This window comes from Heloderma suspectum, chromosome 3, assembly GCF_057233095.1.
Source record: "Heloderma suspectum isolate Gila_16-S chromosome 3, 16-S_ref, whole genome shotgun sequence".
Taxonomy (NCBI): Eukaryota; Metazoa; Chordata; class Lepidosauria; order Squamata; family Helodermatidae; genus Heloderma; species Heloderma suspectum.
In genome coordinates, this window is record NC_139460.1 from 265446294 (window position 1) to 265461402 (window position 15109).

Here is a 15109-nt window from a genome sequence, read left to right on the forward strand (position 1 = left end):
AGCAAGTCATTTTTTCCCCTTTGTACTGGCAAGTGTTAATTATGTGCTAGCATTGATTTATGCAAGTGCAACATCATTTGTGCTAGTGCTGCACCACCATTGGATCCTACCTTATATTATGGGGTGGATTTGGAGAGCACTACCAGTGCTCAGCATTCTGGGTGTATTCATCAGTCCCATTCCTCTTTCACTCAACCAACAGACAGAAAGTAAAAAAGAGCCAAACATCAAATTAATCTCTTCTTGCAGTGTTGGTAACTTGGTTGATGATTTCTAAAAGCTAGAGCTGGAAATCCTGAGGCTCTGTCAATGCCAAGATTCCCGGGGTGAATTAAAAGAACATTCACATAAAAAACCCGACAAAACAAAACAAAAATAGCAATAACTTTGCATTACATTAAGTTGCTTTAGCACACAGGTCGCCCCATCCTAACCTGCTTCGGCGACTGACTCAGCCATTTTGCAGGTGTCAAATGTCAATGGAAAGCTTTCAGGTTCTCACCCAGTCACTTTTTTCAATGGGTATTTGGCTTGTTTAAGCCTTCAAGCAGCACAAATGACACTTGGCATTGTGTTTGCATTAACTTATCTGAATGAAAGAGACCTGTTGCTTTAAATCATGTTTGCTGTGACTCTGGAAACTAAGTAAACAATGTCTTGGTAAAACCTGGCTTTCAAACACAGAGAGGTTGGTGACAGAAGGTGCCGGGCTGAGGGTCGTGGCTGTTCCCAGCAAGGATTTTCTCAATCCAGGCCTCAGAACTTCACGGTAAGCTCCTTAAATTACCTCAAAGAGCAGATGGAATTTGTGGTTATACCTTAACTATACCGTTGGTAAAACACCCAGATTGAGTGAGTACACCAATCATGCAGCAATAAGTGGGTTAAAAAGAAGAAGAAAAAGGAATTGTCTCCATTTTGTGCCAAAGGAATCATGGGAGAGAAGATGGAATCTCAGACAGCTAACAAGGATGTAAACCTGGAGTGTTTGTCAGAGCATGAAGTGAGGTAAATGAGATCGCCTCATCTCATCTGGCACAGAAAGCCACAGGGAGTTATTCAGGCTGTTGGAATGTTTGCAAAAGGTGGGCGGGGGGGATGCAAACTCACGGTTGGGAAAATTATAGCAGTCAGGTCACCACTGCAAGTGAATGCATGATGTTGGCGATCCAGTATTTACAAGCTGGTCTGACTAACACTACGTAACAGTTAATACGGAAGGAGGAGCAGAAATTCCTAAAGCAACATTCCAAGCACTAATCCACCAAATAATGACATTTTTAGAGACAGGATCTAAGTAGCAACTGCTTTTGAGAACTTTGGGTGCTTCCAGACAAGGCTTTTATTGTGTTATCATCCTGCCTCATTCACAGAATTGTATGGGGGTCCAGACATCATCATCTTCCATTTGTAAACCCACCCACCCCCATGCTTTCCCATCGCTTCATCTGTCCTTTTCCTTTCCACAAAAAATCTGTTGAGAGGGAAAGATGGAATAGCTGCACAATGCCTTGCGATGGGTAGTGCTAGGAATTCTCCATCTGGAAGCACTCTTCATCACAAATCTTTTTTAAAAAGAAATTATTATTGCTTTTGTTACTGAGTTTATATTTCCCATTAGGTAACTCTTGTTAGCTCAACAACAAAACAGTTGTCCTTAAATTGCCTAGGTTCCTATTAAGTAATTTATGAAGTTGCCAAAATGCAAAGTTTACCTTTTTAAAATATTCAAGTGCTACTTGAGCTTTAAAAAAGTAATATTTTTTGTTATATCAGTGGGTTTTTCAGTATCTGAAAGCAGGAGACAGCATTGATTTTTTTAAATTATAATTTTGTGGAAATATTTTTGAACCTGAAGGCAAGACAGCCTGATAAATCCAGATTCATTTTTTGAATGATGGGTGGAAAAAGTAGTCCCGTCAGACTTCTGTTTATTCAAATTCCTATACCTACTTACCTACGTAAGCTTCAGTGGGACCTACTTTAGAGTAGGCATGTACCTATAAGATGGTGCTATAAGGCACCTACCACTGTTCTTAAAGTAAGATTTCGTTTAGATTTGATGTACATACAGGAGCATGTATGTAACCAAGGGTATGTTAACTGGCTGAACAGACTAGGCCAGAGGTATACTGAGAATATATTGTTTTGACAGCTGTATGAGTAATAGGATTTTTCAGTACACACCCATTAATGTTCACATAGTTGAATAACACAAAGCTATGCATGAAGAAATCCACGCCTTTAAAGATAAAATGCTTGAAACCAAAACAGTTTTAATGTTTAAAAGACCATTAATACTCAAACTGAGATTTTAAAACTGCATCCACTTGCACAAGTTGATTGCGTCTTCTTTACTGTAGCTTCCATAAGCCAAGTTCAGAGTATCGGGGGCACAAAGGGAGCACTCTTCCCTTGGAGTCTTGCCCAAGTCCATGCTTGAGTATTTTCCAGAAGTGTTATAACATGGACATGTTTGGGCTGGCTTTTAGCAGATATGCCTAAGCCATCATGCATATTTTTTTACTTTATCATATAATATTGTATATTTTACATGCATTTTATTCTGTTATGGGGGTTTTTCAAAATCCAAATAAGCAGATAAAAATGGCCAGCTACTATTCTACTCCATTTCTCTCCTGGAACTCTCTCTCTCATGCAGCACCTTCTCACCCACTTCTTTCTCCCTGATACATCTGTCGCCCTCATCACTTTCTTACTCGTTTCTTTTTACTTTGTCTGTCTCTGTGTCCCTCTCACCACATTCTTTCCCATCTCTTTCTCTCTGTTTTCCCCACTTCTTCCCTGATAGATGTGCTATTTGTGGCAAGGCTTCACCACCACAAGCACAATACAATATAAGATAGATGCAGTTCATTACACAGTGTATTCTAAATTCTGTCACATTAACTGCTTATGTGAATTCATGGTCACTTTCACAGAATGGAGACAGCTATGCCTTCCATTCAAGGTGCTGGTTATTACTTTTAACATCCCATAGTATAGGACCAAATTACCTCAAGGACTGCTTCCTCCAGCATAAGTCAGCCTACGCTATCTGAGGGGATGCATTTGTGCATGCCACTGCATTTTAAGGTACAGTTGGTGGTGACCCAAGAGGGGGCCTTTTCCATACTGGCATCCAGTATGTGGAACTCCCTGACACGGAAGGTCAGGTTGTCTCCCTATTTGCTTGTCTTCTGTCAAACAAAAACCTTTTGTTTTTCAGCAAACGTTTGCTGCTTAAACGTCTCTTTTAGTTTGGGTCTCTGCTGATTATTAGCTTGGTTTCCTATTTTAATATTGATATTAGCTGCTTTGGGTGTCTCCAGTTGGAGTGGGAAAGTGGGTACATATCATGTTAAAAATAAAATAAATAAATATACTAAATCTACCCTTTGAAAATCCAAATATGACACTAGGATTTAAAAAAGATCTAGACATCACATTTCAGGAAAAGCTAAAATAATTGCATACTTTCCCCATACTGTTCCTTGTTTTTGTAACCAAAATCTTATACCATTAAGATGACCCAGGAACTGTTGTTCTTTGAATTCCTCCTATCATACTCCTGTGATCATGGTCAAAAAGAGTGATTATTCCTCAGGATCGCTCTGGTTACTTCTATCTTCAAGCTGTTATTCACAGGAAAGTTTGAGGACTCTGTTTTTCAAGAGATGCTAAAAAAATGTTAAGGTTTGACTGGCAAAAGAAGGGAGGAGAGAACAGAAGCGAAGATCCCAAAGCAAGAATTCCCCTCGTCAAATGTAATATATAAATGAGCCCATATAGTTTGTATGATTGCAGCACAGAGAAGGCCCATGTTAGACTGAGACATCTTTACTGTTAAAGTATTCTCCAGTAAAGGGTTTTTGTGAGGATAAATTAGATACGAATAATGGTATTATCCTACTCCTTTTCCTTAGCACTTACCTAGCACATTTCAGGTGTTCACAGTGCTTCTCATGCATTATCACAGTATTCCTTACAATAATAGCCCTGTAAGGTAAGCCAGTACAATATCCCCATATTACAGAATTAGGCTAAGAATGGGGAGGGGGCTGAGGATGAGAGAAATGTAAGCAGTTTGTACACTAAAATACTACAGATGATTGATGATAACCTTGTACAAGCACTCATTAAAGCAACAGTCCTCCCTTGCAGAACCGGTAGCATAAAGATGGGCAAAACAGGAGAGAAGGAATGCAAGTGCCTTTTCCTAAGGGAAACTGAGATAGAGAAACATTTTGGCTGCAATCCTATTCACACAGTAAATGGGATTTACTTCTGAGTAGGCATATACAGGATTGCTCTGAAAGACACTTGCCATAGCTCTCAGAGGATGTCCAGTTGGGAAATGTACACAGATCGCAGTCCAATGCCTTAAATCATTAAGCCTTCATTTCTCTCCGCCTTTCTTTCTTATTCCAAAATAGAAACAGAGGTGTTTCTCAGAGGAACTCTGTACAGTGTTCTAAAAATAGGCTGCCAGTGCCCCTAGAAATGAGCTGAAGAAATGTCAGTAAAAAAAAATAGGGGAGGCTCTGTTGTGAATCTCTCATCATGCTGATGTCGGTGGCGGGCAATAGAAATTCTGACCTTGTGACATATTCCAGCAAGCCATTCAGTGTGGAGACTGTCGAATTAAGGCAGTCTATCATCTCCCCAGTGTGGTATTTCCACCAGACTGAGCTCCCATTCCTAAGCACAATCCTCTGCCAGCCTCATTAAATTTATACAATAGGTCACAGAGCTGTGGAGGTTTGCTCTGTGCCGCTGCAGTACAGGATGCTAGCTATATCTACCACTGTGCCTATAATAGAAGTAACTGATTATTGCCCTCCAATTTGATATAACATTTTCAAGATAAGCAAATCCAACCAAGAGACTTGCAGAGAATAATCTGCCCCATCAGACACTGGGGCTGGAGGGGGGGCAGTTATTTCACAGGGCGACTGGAGGAGAAAGCCCCAAGGCAAAATTCTGCACATACCACAGCCGGGTTGCATTATGCTTGCCCAGGGGCTTCTAGAGCCCTGGCATGCACCAATAATGTCACTGGTCTGCACCAGGGTAGGGTGGGGGTGATCTTCATCTTCTGCAGCATGCATAATATGTATTGGGCTATCCCCACACTCTTTCAGGGTAGCACAGAGGTGGAGAAGGACCAATTTGCAGGTCACTTATAGGGATGGGGGAGAAATGTGTTCAGATCGCATTTTAATGCCAGCTTTCCTAATTTCCTAATTCCAAGCCACTGTGCAAACCGAAACTCAGTTATCCTTTGAAATACGCACTTCTCTGCATTCTGCAATGGAGTTCTCTAATAAAAAAATGTATACGAAGATGTGTACATTAGGGAAAATAATGTTTAAAATGCATTATACTAAGAAAATTGCTTGCAAAAATGTGTGTATTAGGCAAAAATGTATACAAAAATACATGTATTAGGAGAAATGTGCACAAAAATGCTTGAGTTTTCATGCAAACTTTAAAAAGAAATCTCAAATTTGAGACAAATTGAACTGAACAGTGAAGAAATCCTCAAACTTCCAGATGAACCAAACTTAAGACTTGAAAAATGAGACACTGAAATTTGCAGATTTGTCCATCCCTAGTCACTCACAGCTGGCTGGGGCAGGATTATGGGTTATGCATGTTCCCTTGAACAGTATGGCCTTTGATGCTCGCTTCTGCATAGGCAGAACCACACTGTGTTAACTTGAACTCTTAATACAAGAGGGAAATTATGACCTGATAGGTATAACTGAGACTTGGTGGGATGACTCTCATGACTGGAATACAGCTATTGAAGGATATAACTTGTTCAAAAAGAACAGGAGGAACAGAAAGGGAGGTGGGGTTGCACTGTATGTGAAAAATACATATCTCCGCACAGAAATACAGGAGGATGAGCTTGGTAGCCCCATCGAGAGCATCTGGATCAAAATAAATGGAGCAAAGAATAAAAGGAACGTGGTGGTCGGAGTCTACTACTGGCCACCCAATCAAGGAGAAGACGAGGATGAAACTTTTGAAAAGCAAATAGCCAATGTTTTAAGGAAGCATGATATAGTAGTAATGGGGGACTTCAATTTCCCCGATATTTGTTGGGAGACAAATTCTGCAAAACATGGCCCCTCCAGGAAATTCCTGACTTGTGTGGCGGATAACTTCCTCCTACAGAAAGTAAAGGAAGGAACTAGAGGATCGGCTATCCTTGACTTGATCCTAACCAGCAGAGATGACTTAGTGGATAAAGTAGCAGCTACAGGAACTCTGGGGGAAAGTGACCATGTTGTACTTCAGTTCTTTGTTCTAAGGGAAGCAAAAGCCGAGTGTAGTCAAACGCGTACCCTGGATTTTAGGAAAGCTGATTTTAATAAACTCAGAACAATGATCAGTAAGGTCCCATGGCAAGCGACTCTAACGAGAAAAGGAGTCCAAGATGGGTAGGAGCTTTTAAAAAAGGAAATTCGCAAGGCACAATTACAAACAATTCCAACAAGAAGAAAAGGTAGAAGACAACAGAAGAAGCCAATGTGGCTTCACAAAAAGCTGAGAGATGACCTGAAAACAAAAAAGGACACATATAGGAAGTGGAAAGAAGGCCAAGTAACAAAGGAAGAATACAGGCAGGTAGCACAGAATTGCAGGGATGGCGTCAGGAAGGCTAACGCTGAGAACAAGCTGAGGTTAGCGAGGGATGCTAAAAACAACAAGAAGGCTTTCTTCAGCTACGTGCATAGTAAAAGGCAGAGGAAAGAAATGGTTGTTCAGCTATTAAATAAGGATGGCAAAATGATAACAGATGACAAAGAAAAGGCAGAGGTGCTCAGTTCCTACTTTGGCTCAGTCTTCTCCAAAAAGAGGGTCTATGACCACCCTGGCAAAGGCAAAGTACAGGCTGAAGGGGCAGGATTGCAGCTTGAGATCGATAGGCATATGGTCAAGGAACACCTAATTACTTTGAATGAGTTCAGATCTCCAGGGCCAGAGGAACTGCATCCTAGAGTAATAAAGGAACTGGCAGAAGAACTCTCAGAACCGCTGTCTATTCTCTTTGAGAAATCATGGAGGACGGGGGAAGTGCCAGATGACTGGAGGAGGGCTCATGTTGTCCCTATCTTCAAAAAGGGTAAACAGGAGGAACCTGGGAACTACAGACCAGTCAGTCTGACATTAATCCCTGGGAAAATTCTGGAGCAGATAATAATGCAATCCATCTGTAAGCACCTTGAAAACAATGCAGTGATTACTCGAAGCCAAGAACAAATCCTGTCAGACGAATCTGATCTCATTTTTTCATCAAGTAACCTCCCTTGTGGACCATAGGAATGCTGTAGACATAATATACCTTGACTTCAGCAAAGCTTTCGACAAAGTGCCTCATGATATCCTGACGAGCAAACTAGCTCAAAGTGGGCTAGATGAAACAACGATCCGGTGGATCCACAGTTGGCTACAGAGTCGGACTCAAAGAGTGCTTATCAATGGGACCTTCTCAAACTGGGGAGAGGTAACGAGTGCGGTACCGCAGCGCTCAGTCCTGGGCCCAGTGCTCTTCAACATTTTTATTAATGACTTGGAGGAGGAGGTGCAGGGAATGCTGATCAAATTTGCAGATGACACAAACTTGGGCGGGATAGCTAATACCTTGGAAGACAGAAACAAAATTCAAAGTGATCTTGATAGACTGGAGCACTGGGCAGAAAACAACAGAATGACATTTAATAGGGATAAATGCCAAGTTCTGCACCTAGGAAAAAGAAACCAAATGCACAGTTACAAGATGGGGGATACGTGGCTCAACAACACTACAAGTGAGAAGGATCTTGGAATTGTTGTCAATCACAAGCTGAATATGAGCCAACAATGTGATGTGGCTGCAAAGAAGGCAAATGCTCTTTTTGGGCTGCATTAATAGAAGCATCGCTTCCAAATCCTGGGAAGTACTAGTTCCCCTCTGCTCAGCACTGGTTAGGCCTAATCTGGAGGACTGTGTCCAGTTCTGGGCATCACACTTAAGAAGGATGCAGACAAACTGGAGAGGGTTCAGAGGAGGGCAACAAAGATGATCAGGGGACTGGAAACAAAGCCCTATGAGAAGAGACTGAAAGAACTGGGCATGTTTAGCCTTGAGAAGACTGAGGGGAGATATGATAGCGCTCTTCAAGTACTTGAAAGGTTGTCACAGAGAGGAAGGCCAGGATCTCTTCTCGATCATCCCAGAGGGCAGGACACGGAATAATGGGCTCAAGTTACAGGAAGCCAGATTCCGGCTGAACATCAGGACAAACATCCTGACTGTTAGAGCAATACGACAATGGAACCAATTACCTGGGGAGGTGGTGGGCTCTCCCACACTGGAGGCATTCAAGACGAGGCTGGACAGCCATCTGTCAGGGATGCTCTGACTTGGATTTCTGCACTGAGCAGGGGGTTGGACTCGATGGCCTTGTAGGCCCCTTCCAACCCTACTATTCTGTGATTCTATGATCTCAACAGGTGACTCCATAAGGGTGGCTGAATGGCCTTGGTCTACACCACACAGGAGATGTTGAAGGATCTATGCCCCAGAACATGCTGATGACATAACAGGCATGCACTGAGCCCTAGAAGCCTCCTGCGGACTGGTATAACAGGAACAGATGGAACTCGCTACAGCATGTGGCAAGCCTCCTCTCAGTGCAGCAGTGGGTTCCTCCCAGCTGGACCCCCCCCCCCCACACACACATACCTCTGAATTCCCTTTTCCCCTGGAGTTATAACCCTAATAACAGTATTTTGTAATAATGATGAACCAATACATTAAAAGCAGAAATCTTTTTTCCCCGAGCGGTTTTAGACTCTGTTCCCCAGAGAGAGTGAGAGAGAGAGAGATTCTCTCACAGTTCTTCTATTCCATCCATCCTTCATTTAGTCAGTCAGTCAATTTATATCCAGCCTTGGTGGCTAACAGTAGCAAAATACAGATAAAACAGAATCTCAGTTAAAACATAGAACCAAATCTATTAAAAACACAATTAAAATACAGTCATAAAAAGAAACAAGCAGCACACACAGATAAAAAAAACCCTTCAGCAACAAACCAGCTTTTTCAAATGTGACTATCCTCTCTGTTGTGGATAGTGTACCATACAATGGCTGCAGCCAACATTTTCATGAATGAACTGATCAGCGTATGAATCTTTACCCACCTTCCTGCTCCTTCCTTAGAATATCAGAGCACAAATAAGATATTTGTTGGTACATTTTCAGTGTTACCCCAGCCTCAACTTTGAGTCCAGTTACCCAGTGCAGCCCCACATGTTTTGGATGTTTATACTTATATTGATGTATTAATATTAGTTTTAAGTGCTGATGTGTGATGTTCAGCCAAAATATAATAGAGTTCATTGCAGTAAATGCTGTAGCAATAAGACGGATGAAGTACAACCCTCAACATCACATCAAAGCGTGACTAGGGTGGCCAGGTGCAAAAGAGGCCTCCTGCACCCTTAACAGTTGTGTAGAAGGGGGAATTTCAGCAGAGGTGGCTTGTCACGCAAGCTGCATTTGCTGAAATCCTCTCTTCTGGTGCAGGAACCCTGTCTTCTTTTGCATCTGGCCATCCTAAATGTGAACAATGTTCAAACTCTCTCTCTCTCTCTCTCTCTCTCTCTCTCTCTCTCTCTCACACACACACACACACACACACACACACACTTTCTAAAAGCATTTTGAATAATGGGATCTGTCATGAGTAATAAAAAGTGAAGAACTCAACGTTGCAGAGTTGAGTTTGTGGACTTGCAGTGTCATTGCACTTGGGGTCATTGTGACCATAAGATAAGAGGCAAAGCTCTTCCAATATGATTCTTAACTTGACTTAATTCTCATTCATGAACAACACAGATAAAATATGTAAAGCTAGCACCAAGATCCTAAGCACACCTACTTGGTGGGAAAGTTCAGTTGAAATCCAAGGAAGAAAATGCAATTTTGGCCATTAGAAAAACAACATACTTTCTTAGAGCATTGTCTTCTGGTAGCACTTCACAAAGGGGCATAAATTAGTATGGATTTCAAATCAAAAGTAAATACTAAACATTACTTTTTTGGTTGCTTATGAGCCAGGTATATTTGGGAGCTTTCTGATGTTTAGCTTAGTATTGCAGATTGAATGCATTCAGGTGGGAAGTGCTTGAAAACGTTCCCAAGTCACTTAGGTCATCACTCTTGACTGGAAAGTGAGGATCAGTGTTTGGGGCTATATGCTAGTCATGTTAAGGAACCATTGCTCTGGGATATCATTCAGTGAAACCAACGTCAGAATAATGGTCTGTGCAGTTCTGACTTTTTTGTTTTGTTATTGTCATTATCGTGATTGAACACAAAATCCATACACACTTCCTTTCTGTTCCATGACTGGCTTCTATTAATTTCTATTTCTATTACTTTATTTTTTGCTTTTTTAGCTCACGCTTCCTCCAAAGAGCTTAGAGTGGCATACATGGACTCCACACACCCCTTTTCAGCCTCACCCCCCTCCCCCCGATAGGTTAGATTGAGAGATGACTTGCCCAAGGTCACCTGGTGAGTGTCATTGCTGAATACTGATTTGGACCTGGAGCTTTATCCACGATATCATCCTGGATTTCCCAGTCCAATAGCACTGCAGAGCATCCTCTAAAAAGCTGGAAATTCCTAAAAAAAGTTATTTCAGCCTGTTTTAAACTATGGTGTAGATCCTTATACTACAAGCACTGTACATTGTGGGTGTAATTATTGGCCTTAACTCCATGCCTGCAGGAATTTAATATTGCTTGTTGACACTTCCTTTGTGGTTTGGTGATTATGCACACACCCATCCAAGTATGAACATGACAACCATGGTTGCTAGCAGAGGCATTTGGAAAGAACAGATGACTGAAGTAGGTCAGGCAGCATTGTGCAATTTGCTCATGACTATGACTGGTAGGAAGTAGCAATGGCCTGCCAGGTAAACACTCATATCCAAAGTTGTACTGTTTTATCACAGGAGTGTGGACAGGGTATGAAGCAGTATGACAACATACACTTTGAATACTTCTTGTAGGCAGTGTGCTATTCAAGTGCTGCCAGACAATGTTGAGGAAAAAAAACACATGTATACAAGAAATAAAGGGGAAGATAAATAAAGTGAGGATTAATGGCAGGCTTGTTTTAAAACCAGAGATCTACATATGGCTTGGCTTTTTGAAAAAGATAATTCTTTCTACTGGACTGTTAGACGTAAGTCCCTCACAATATCTCATTTGGCAACTGCCTGTGTCTCCCTTGGTAGGGCTTTTGCAAGCTTTGACAATCGTTGCATTAACGGGACAAAAAAATCAGGTTGGATTTTGCTTAGCCTGGATATTGGGTAATGTAAGCTAACAGTAGCCTTGTCAAGATTATGGGTTACATTTGCCTCAGAATAAACTTGTAAATCAGCTAGAAGTATATGTGAAAGCTGTGAGATTGACAGCTCTAAAAAAATAGATTTATGTTTATCCATCCAACAAGGAAAAGAGTGACATCACAGTAAGCTTTCCTGACAATTTTACTTATTCCTTCTCAGATTCAAGGGGCTCCAATTGCTGAAAAAGGATCTCTGGATTCTTGATGCCTTCATGTTTTATACTGTCATAAATGGGAAGGGGGGGTTGCCTTTCAATGTGGTTTCTTTTACAGTTAAGTGTGTGAGGGTCCCTTCAGAGAGAAAAGAGCCTTCTTTCTGTGTGCATTGGCTTAAGGAATGCGAATAAAATAAGGCCAGCCGATAGTTTAATTCGTTTTGAAATCTTATAGTGGCAGTGAAAAAGGCCTTCTGTTTTCAGCTGGTTTTCAATATTCTGGAGGCTGACTTTACCTACATGACAGCAATGAGTACTTAATAGCCCCAAAGGAGACATCCTTCCCTAAGATACAGCTTTTAGCTGTTTCTGCTCAATAAGACCCATGAGACAAAGCACAGATTTGTGCAGGATGTGAATGGACTAAGAGACGATATGTGAACTTAAGAGAGATTTCTTTGACGTACTACAGATTGTTGTAAATATGCTTTATGAACACTAGGAATTTGCTTTGGTTACATAATGAGTCAACAGACAGATGTGATAATAACAGACAGATGTGACAAAACAGTATTACAAAATACATCAATGTTAACTATAACATCACATTTAAATATTTAAACCTCACATTTAAATATGTAATAATGACATGCTCTGTTTTCAGACAAAGATTCTAAAGAAGATAACAGATTTTAGGAGTGAAACATTTTAAGAGAGATTTTAATGTACCACATATTCGTGTTTACTTGCTTTGATCAATCTGCATTTGTCTGTATGACAGTTATGGCTTTATGTAACACAAGAATCGGCTGAAAACCTTTTACAGAACAGTAAGTTAAGCACTTTCAGAACAGGCTGTCTAAGCTGCACCTTATCCCCAGATACAGATCAGAGAGGAAGTGAAGGCGCAAGCACTCCTCCCCACCTCCCAGATGTCGCTTACACTATAGCACTAGTCTGCTGAGGTTCAGGGCTACATGAGAAGAAGCCACTCATCTAGCATCAGTATTAACTTTCCAGTTATTTATTCATTCCCCTCCCCCATGCAATTTGCTGCAGACCCCAAACTTGTTCCTTCTAATAGCAACTTTGGTGGTCCTGTGCCTATCAGTAGGGAAGTGAAAAGAGCCCACCCTGGATGCTATAAGCATCCCAATTTGTGGGACCCAATTTTGATTTTGGGGCCACATTGGACCCCTGGACCGAGGCAGAGGGGCCGAATGATGTCAAGGGGCAGGGATGCCCCTTCACAAAGGATGGATAATTAGAAATATGGATGGGTGAATCTGTCAGTTTCACTTTCTCCAGCCTCTGATTTTTTTTAAATCTCAAGTTCTATCTATCCTGAATATGAAATTCACAAATGTTGGTAAATTCTTATCAAAACCGAACTTAAACAAAATGCTCACCCATCTGCACAGACCAAATTCAATTAGTGCTTCCTCTGCTCTGATCCCAATTAATTGACCCTCTCTCTGGGTGCTTCCAGATGAGGCTTTTATTATGGAATTGTGCAGCTGTTCACAGAATTTTATCAGCACTCCAGATGATGTTATCTTCTGTTTGTAGCCATTTTGTGTTTTCCCACTGCTGCGTCTATTTTCTTACCAGAAAAAAAAAACATTGTGGAAGAAAAGATGGAATAGCTGCAAGATGCCTTTTGATTGTTAGCAATAGGAACCCTCCATCTGGAAGCACCCCAGGACTTCTTTGGCTGCAAAGGAGTAACGACTCTAACTGCTGAAAGTATTCTTGGAGGAAGGCTGAGACTAAGGCTGGGGATGCATGCCATGAGGCATGTATCCTCTGATCCAAATGTCCCACTCCTGTACACCATGAGGAGGGCAACTGTACCACTTTGTTTGGGGCTTAGATGAACAGCTACCTGCTCATCAATGGTGCAGTGGAGCCAGGGTTCACAAGGATGCAGCACTAGCCTTTTTGGATTAGTGGGGATGTTGACATCATCTGCCAGCCCTACTCAGACCTCCCTGTTCCCTCTGAGCTTAGCTGCAATCCTCACAGCAACTGAGAGGAGAATGGATTTTCCCAGCAATAATATATTGTTCCCTGTTTTAATGGGAAGTATTTTGGACTGGCTTGGTCTTGAATGGACAATTAAGACCCATTAAGACTCCCTTGGGGGTGTGGCTATGGGGACTGTCACAGCGAGCGCCTGCCCTTCAAAATTTATCACTGCATCACTGCTGCCCACCAAGTCCCAAACCTTCAAGCTCACGAGTCTCTTCTTATGGTGCTATTGTGAGGGATTCCTTGTTGCTTCTTTCTTCCATGAGTCCTGGGACCTCCAACTTGTACGTTCCTAAAGCTGTTAATAACATTAATGACAATCATGTGAGTTCAACGTGGATCTAGTACTTGAAATGCAGCCAGTTCTACTCCTCCAAATGCAACTACAGCTCATGCTCTCCACCCATCCATTTAACTGGGTTTTTCTTCTAGGAGTCCTTTCCATTTGTAAGGTTATCATCAGCCTTTTGGTGCTTTTTAACTGATAGTTGAAATGGGAGCTCATTCAAGTGCAACGGTATTTTCATTGAACAGTAAAGCTCCAACCTAGATAGATGCATACATTCTCCACATTCTTAAAATTCCTAATCTGTTGCTTTAGTCACATTGCATTACATGTAATATTTGACCTTATTACTCTATCAGTCTCCTCTGTACCAGGTCTTGAATTCTCCTTTACAAAATAACGATCAGGGCTTCTCCAGCGGGTGCTTCCAGATGAGGCTTTTATTGTGCAATCACACTGCCTCATTCACAAAGAGGTGACACTGGGTGCTTCTACATGGAGGGTCCCTTGCACTAGCAATCAAAAGACATTGTGCAACTATTCCGTCTTTTTCTCTTTAATGGATTTTCTGTGATAAGAGAAAAGGTGGAAGAAACAGTGGGAAAACACGGGAGGGTTAGGAGTGGGAGACAATGTTGTCTGGAACTTCTTCACCCCACTGTAACATTCTGTGAAAGTGGCAGGGTGATGTCACAATAAAAGCCCTGTCTAGAAGCACCCATTGTCTTCCATATGTAATGCCCCTGTGTTTTCCCACTACTTCTACTCTTTTTTCTTATCACAGAAAACTTATCCTGGAAGAACAGACAGAGTAGCTTCACAATCTATTTAACTGGTAGCGCCAAGAGCCCTTTGTCTGGAAACATCCCAGGTGATAGAGGACAGGGGAGGGGTTTTACTACTACCGCAGGAGCAGTTCTAGCCCAGACCCAGAATAAATATCCTGTTCCCTCGCAATGAATGAGGCAAGGGTAGCCATACTAAAGGGACAAATAGATGTACTGTGAGGAGTCACCCATTGAATGGCTTTCGATTTAAGTTTATTTATTAAGCAGGACAGGGGGGCACTCCAGTATTAAAGAGAGGAAATAAACAGCCTGGTTAACACTATATTTTAAAAATAAAAACAATAAAGTCCACGATGGGGCAGTGCTTCAGCTAAGGAATCTTTCTGGTGTTTGTTTCCCATTTTCCCAGTTCTGGTGTTTGTTTC

At 41.7% G+C, this 15109-nt stretch overlaps 1 protein-coding gene across 1 annotated transcript in view; it reads left to right on the forward strand.

Moving 5' to 3' along the window:
• Positions 1-875: 875 nt before the first annotated feature.
• NGEF (neuronal guanine nucleotide exchange factor) overlaps positions 876-15109 on the forward strand; it is a 90362-nt gene continuing 76128 nt past the window's right edge. Inside the window, exon 1 of the mRNA XM_084846790.1 lies at positions 876-1008. Coding sequence (XP_084702916.1) covers positions 935-1008 — 74 coding nt within the window. The 5' untranslated portion in view covers positions 876-934. The remainder of the gene's footprint in view (positions 1009-15109) is intronic.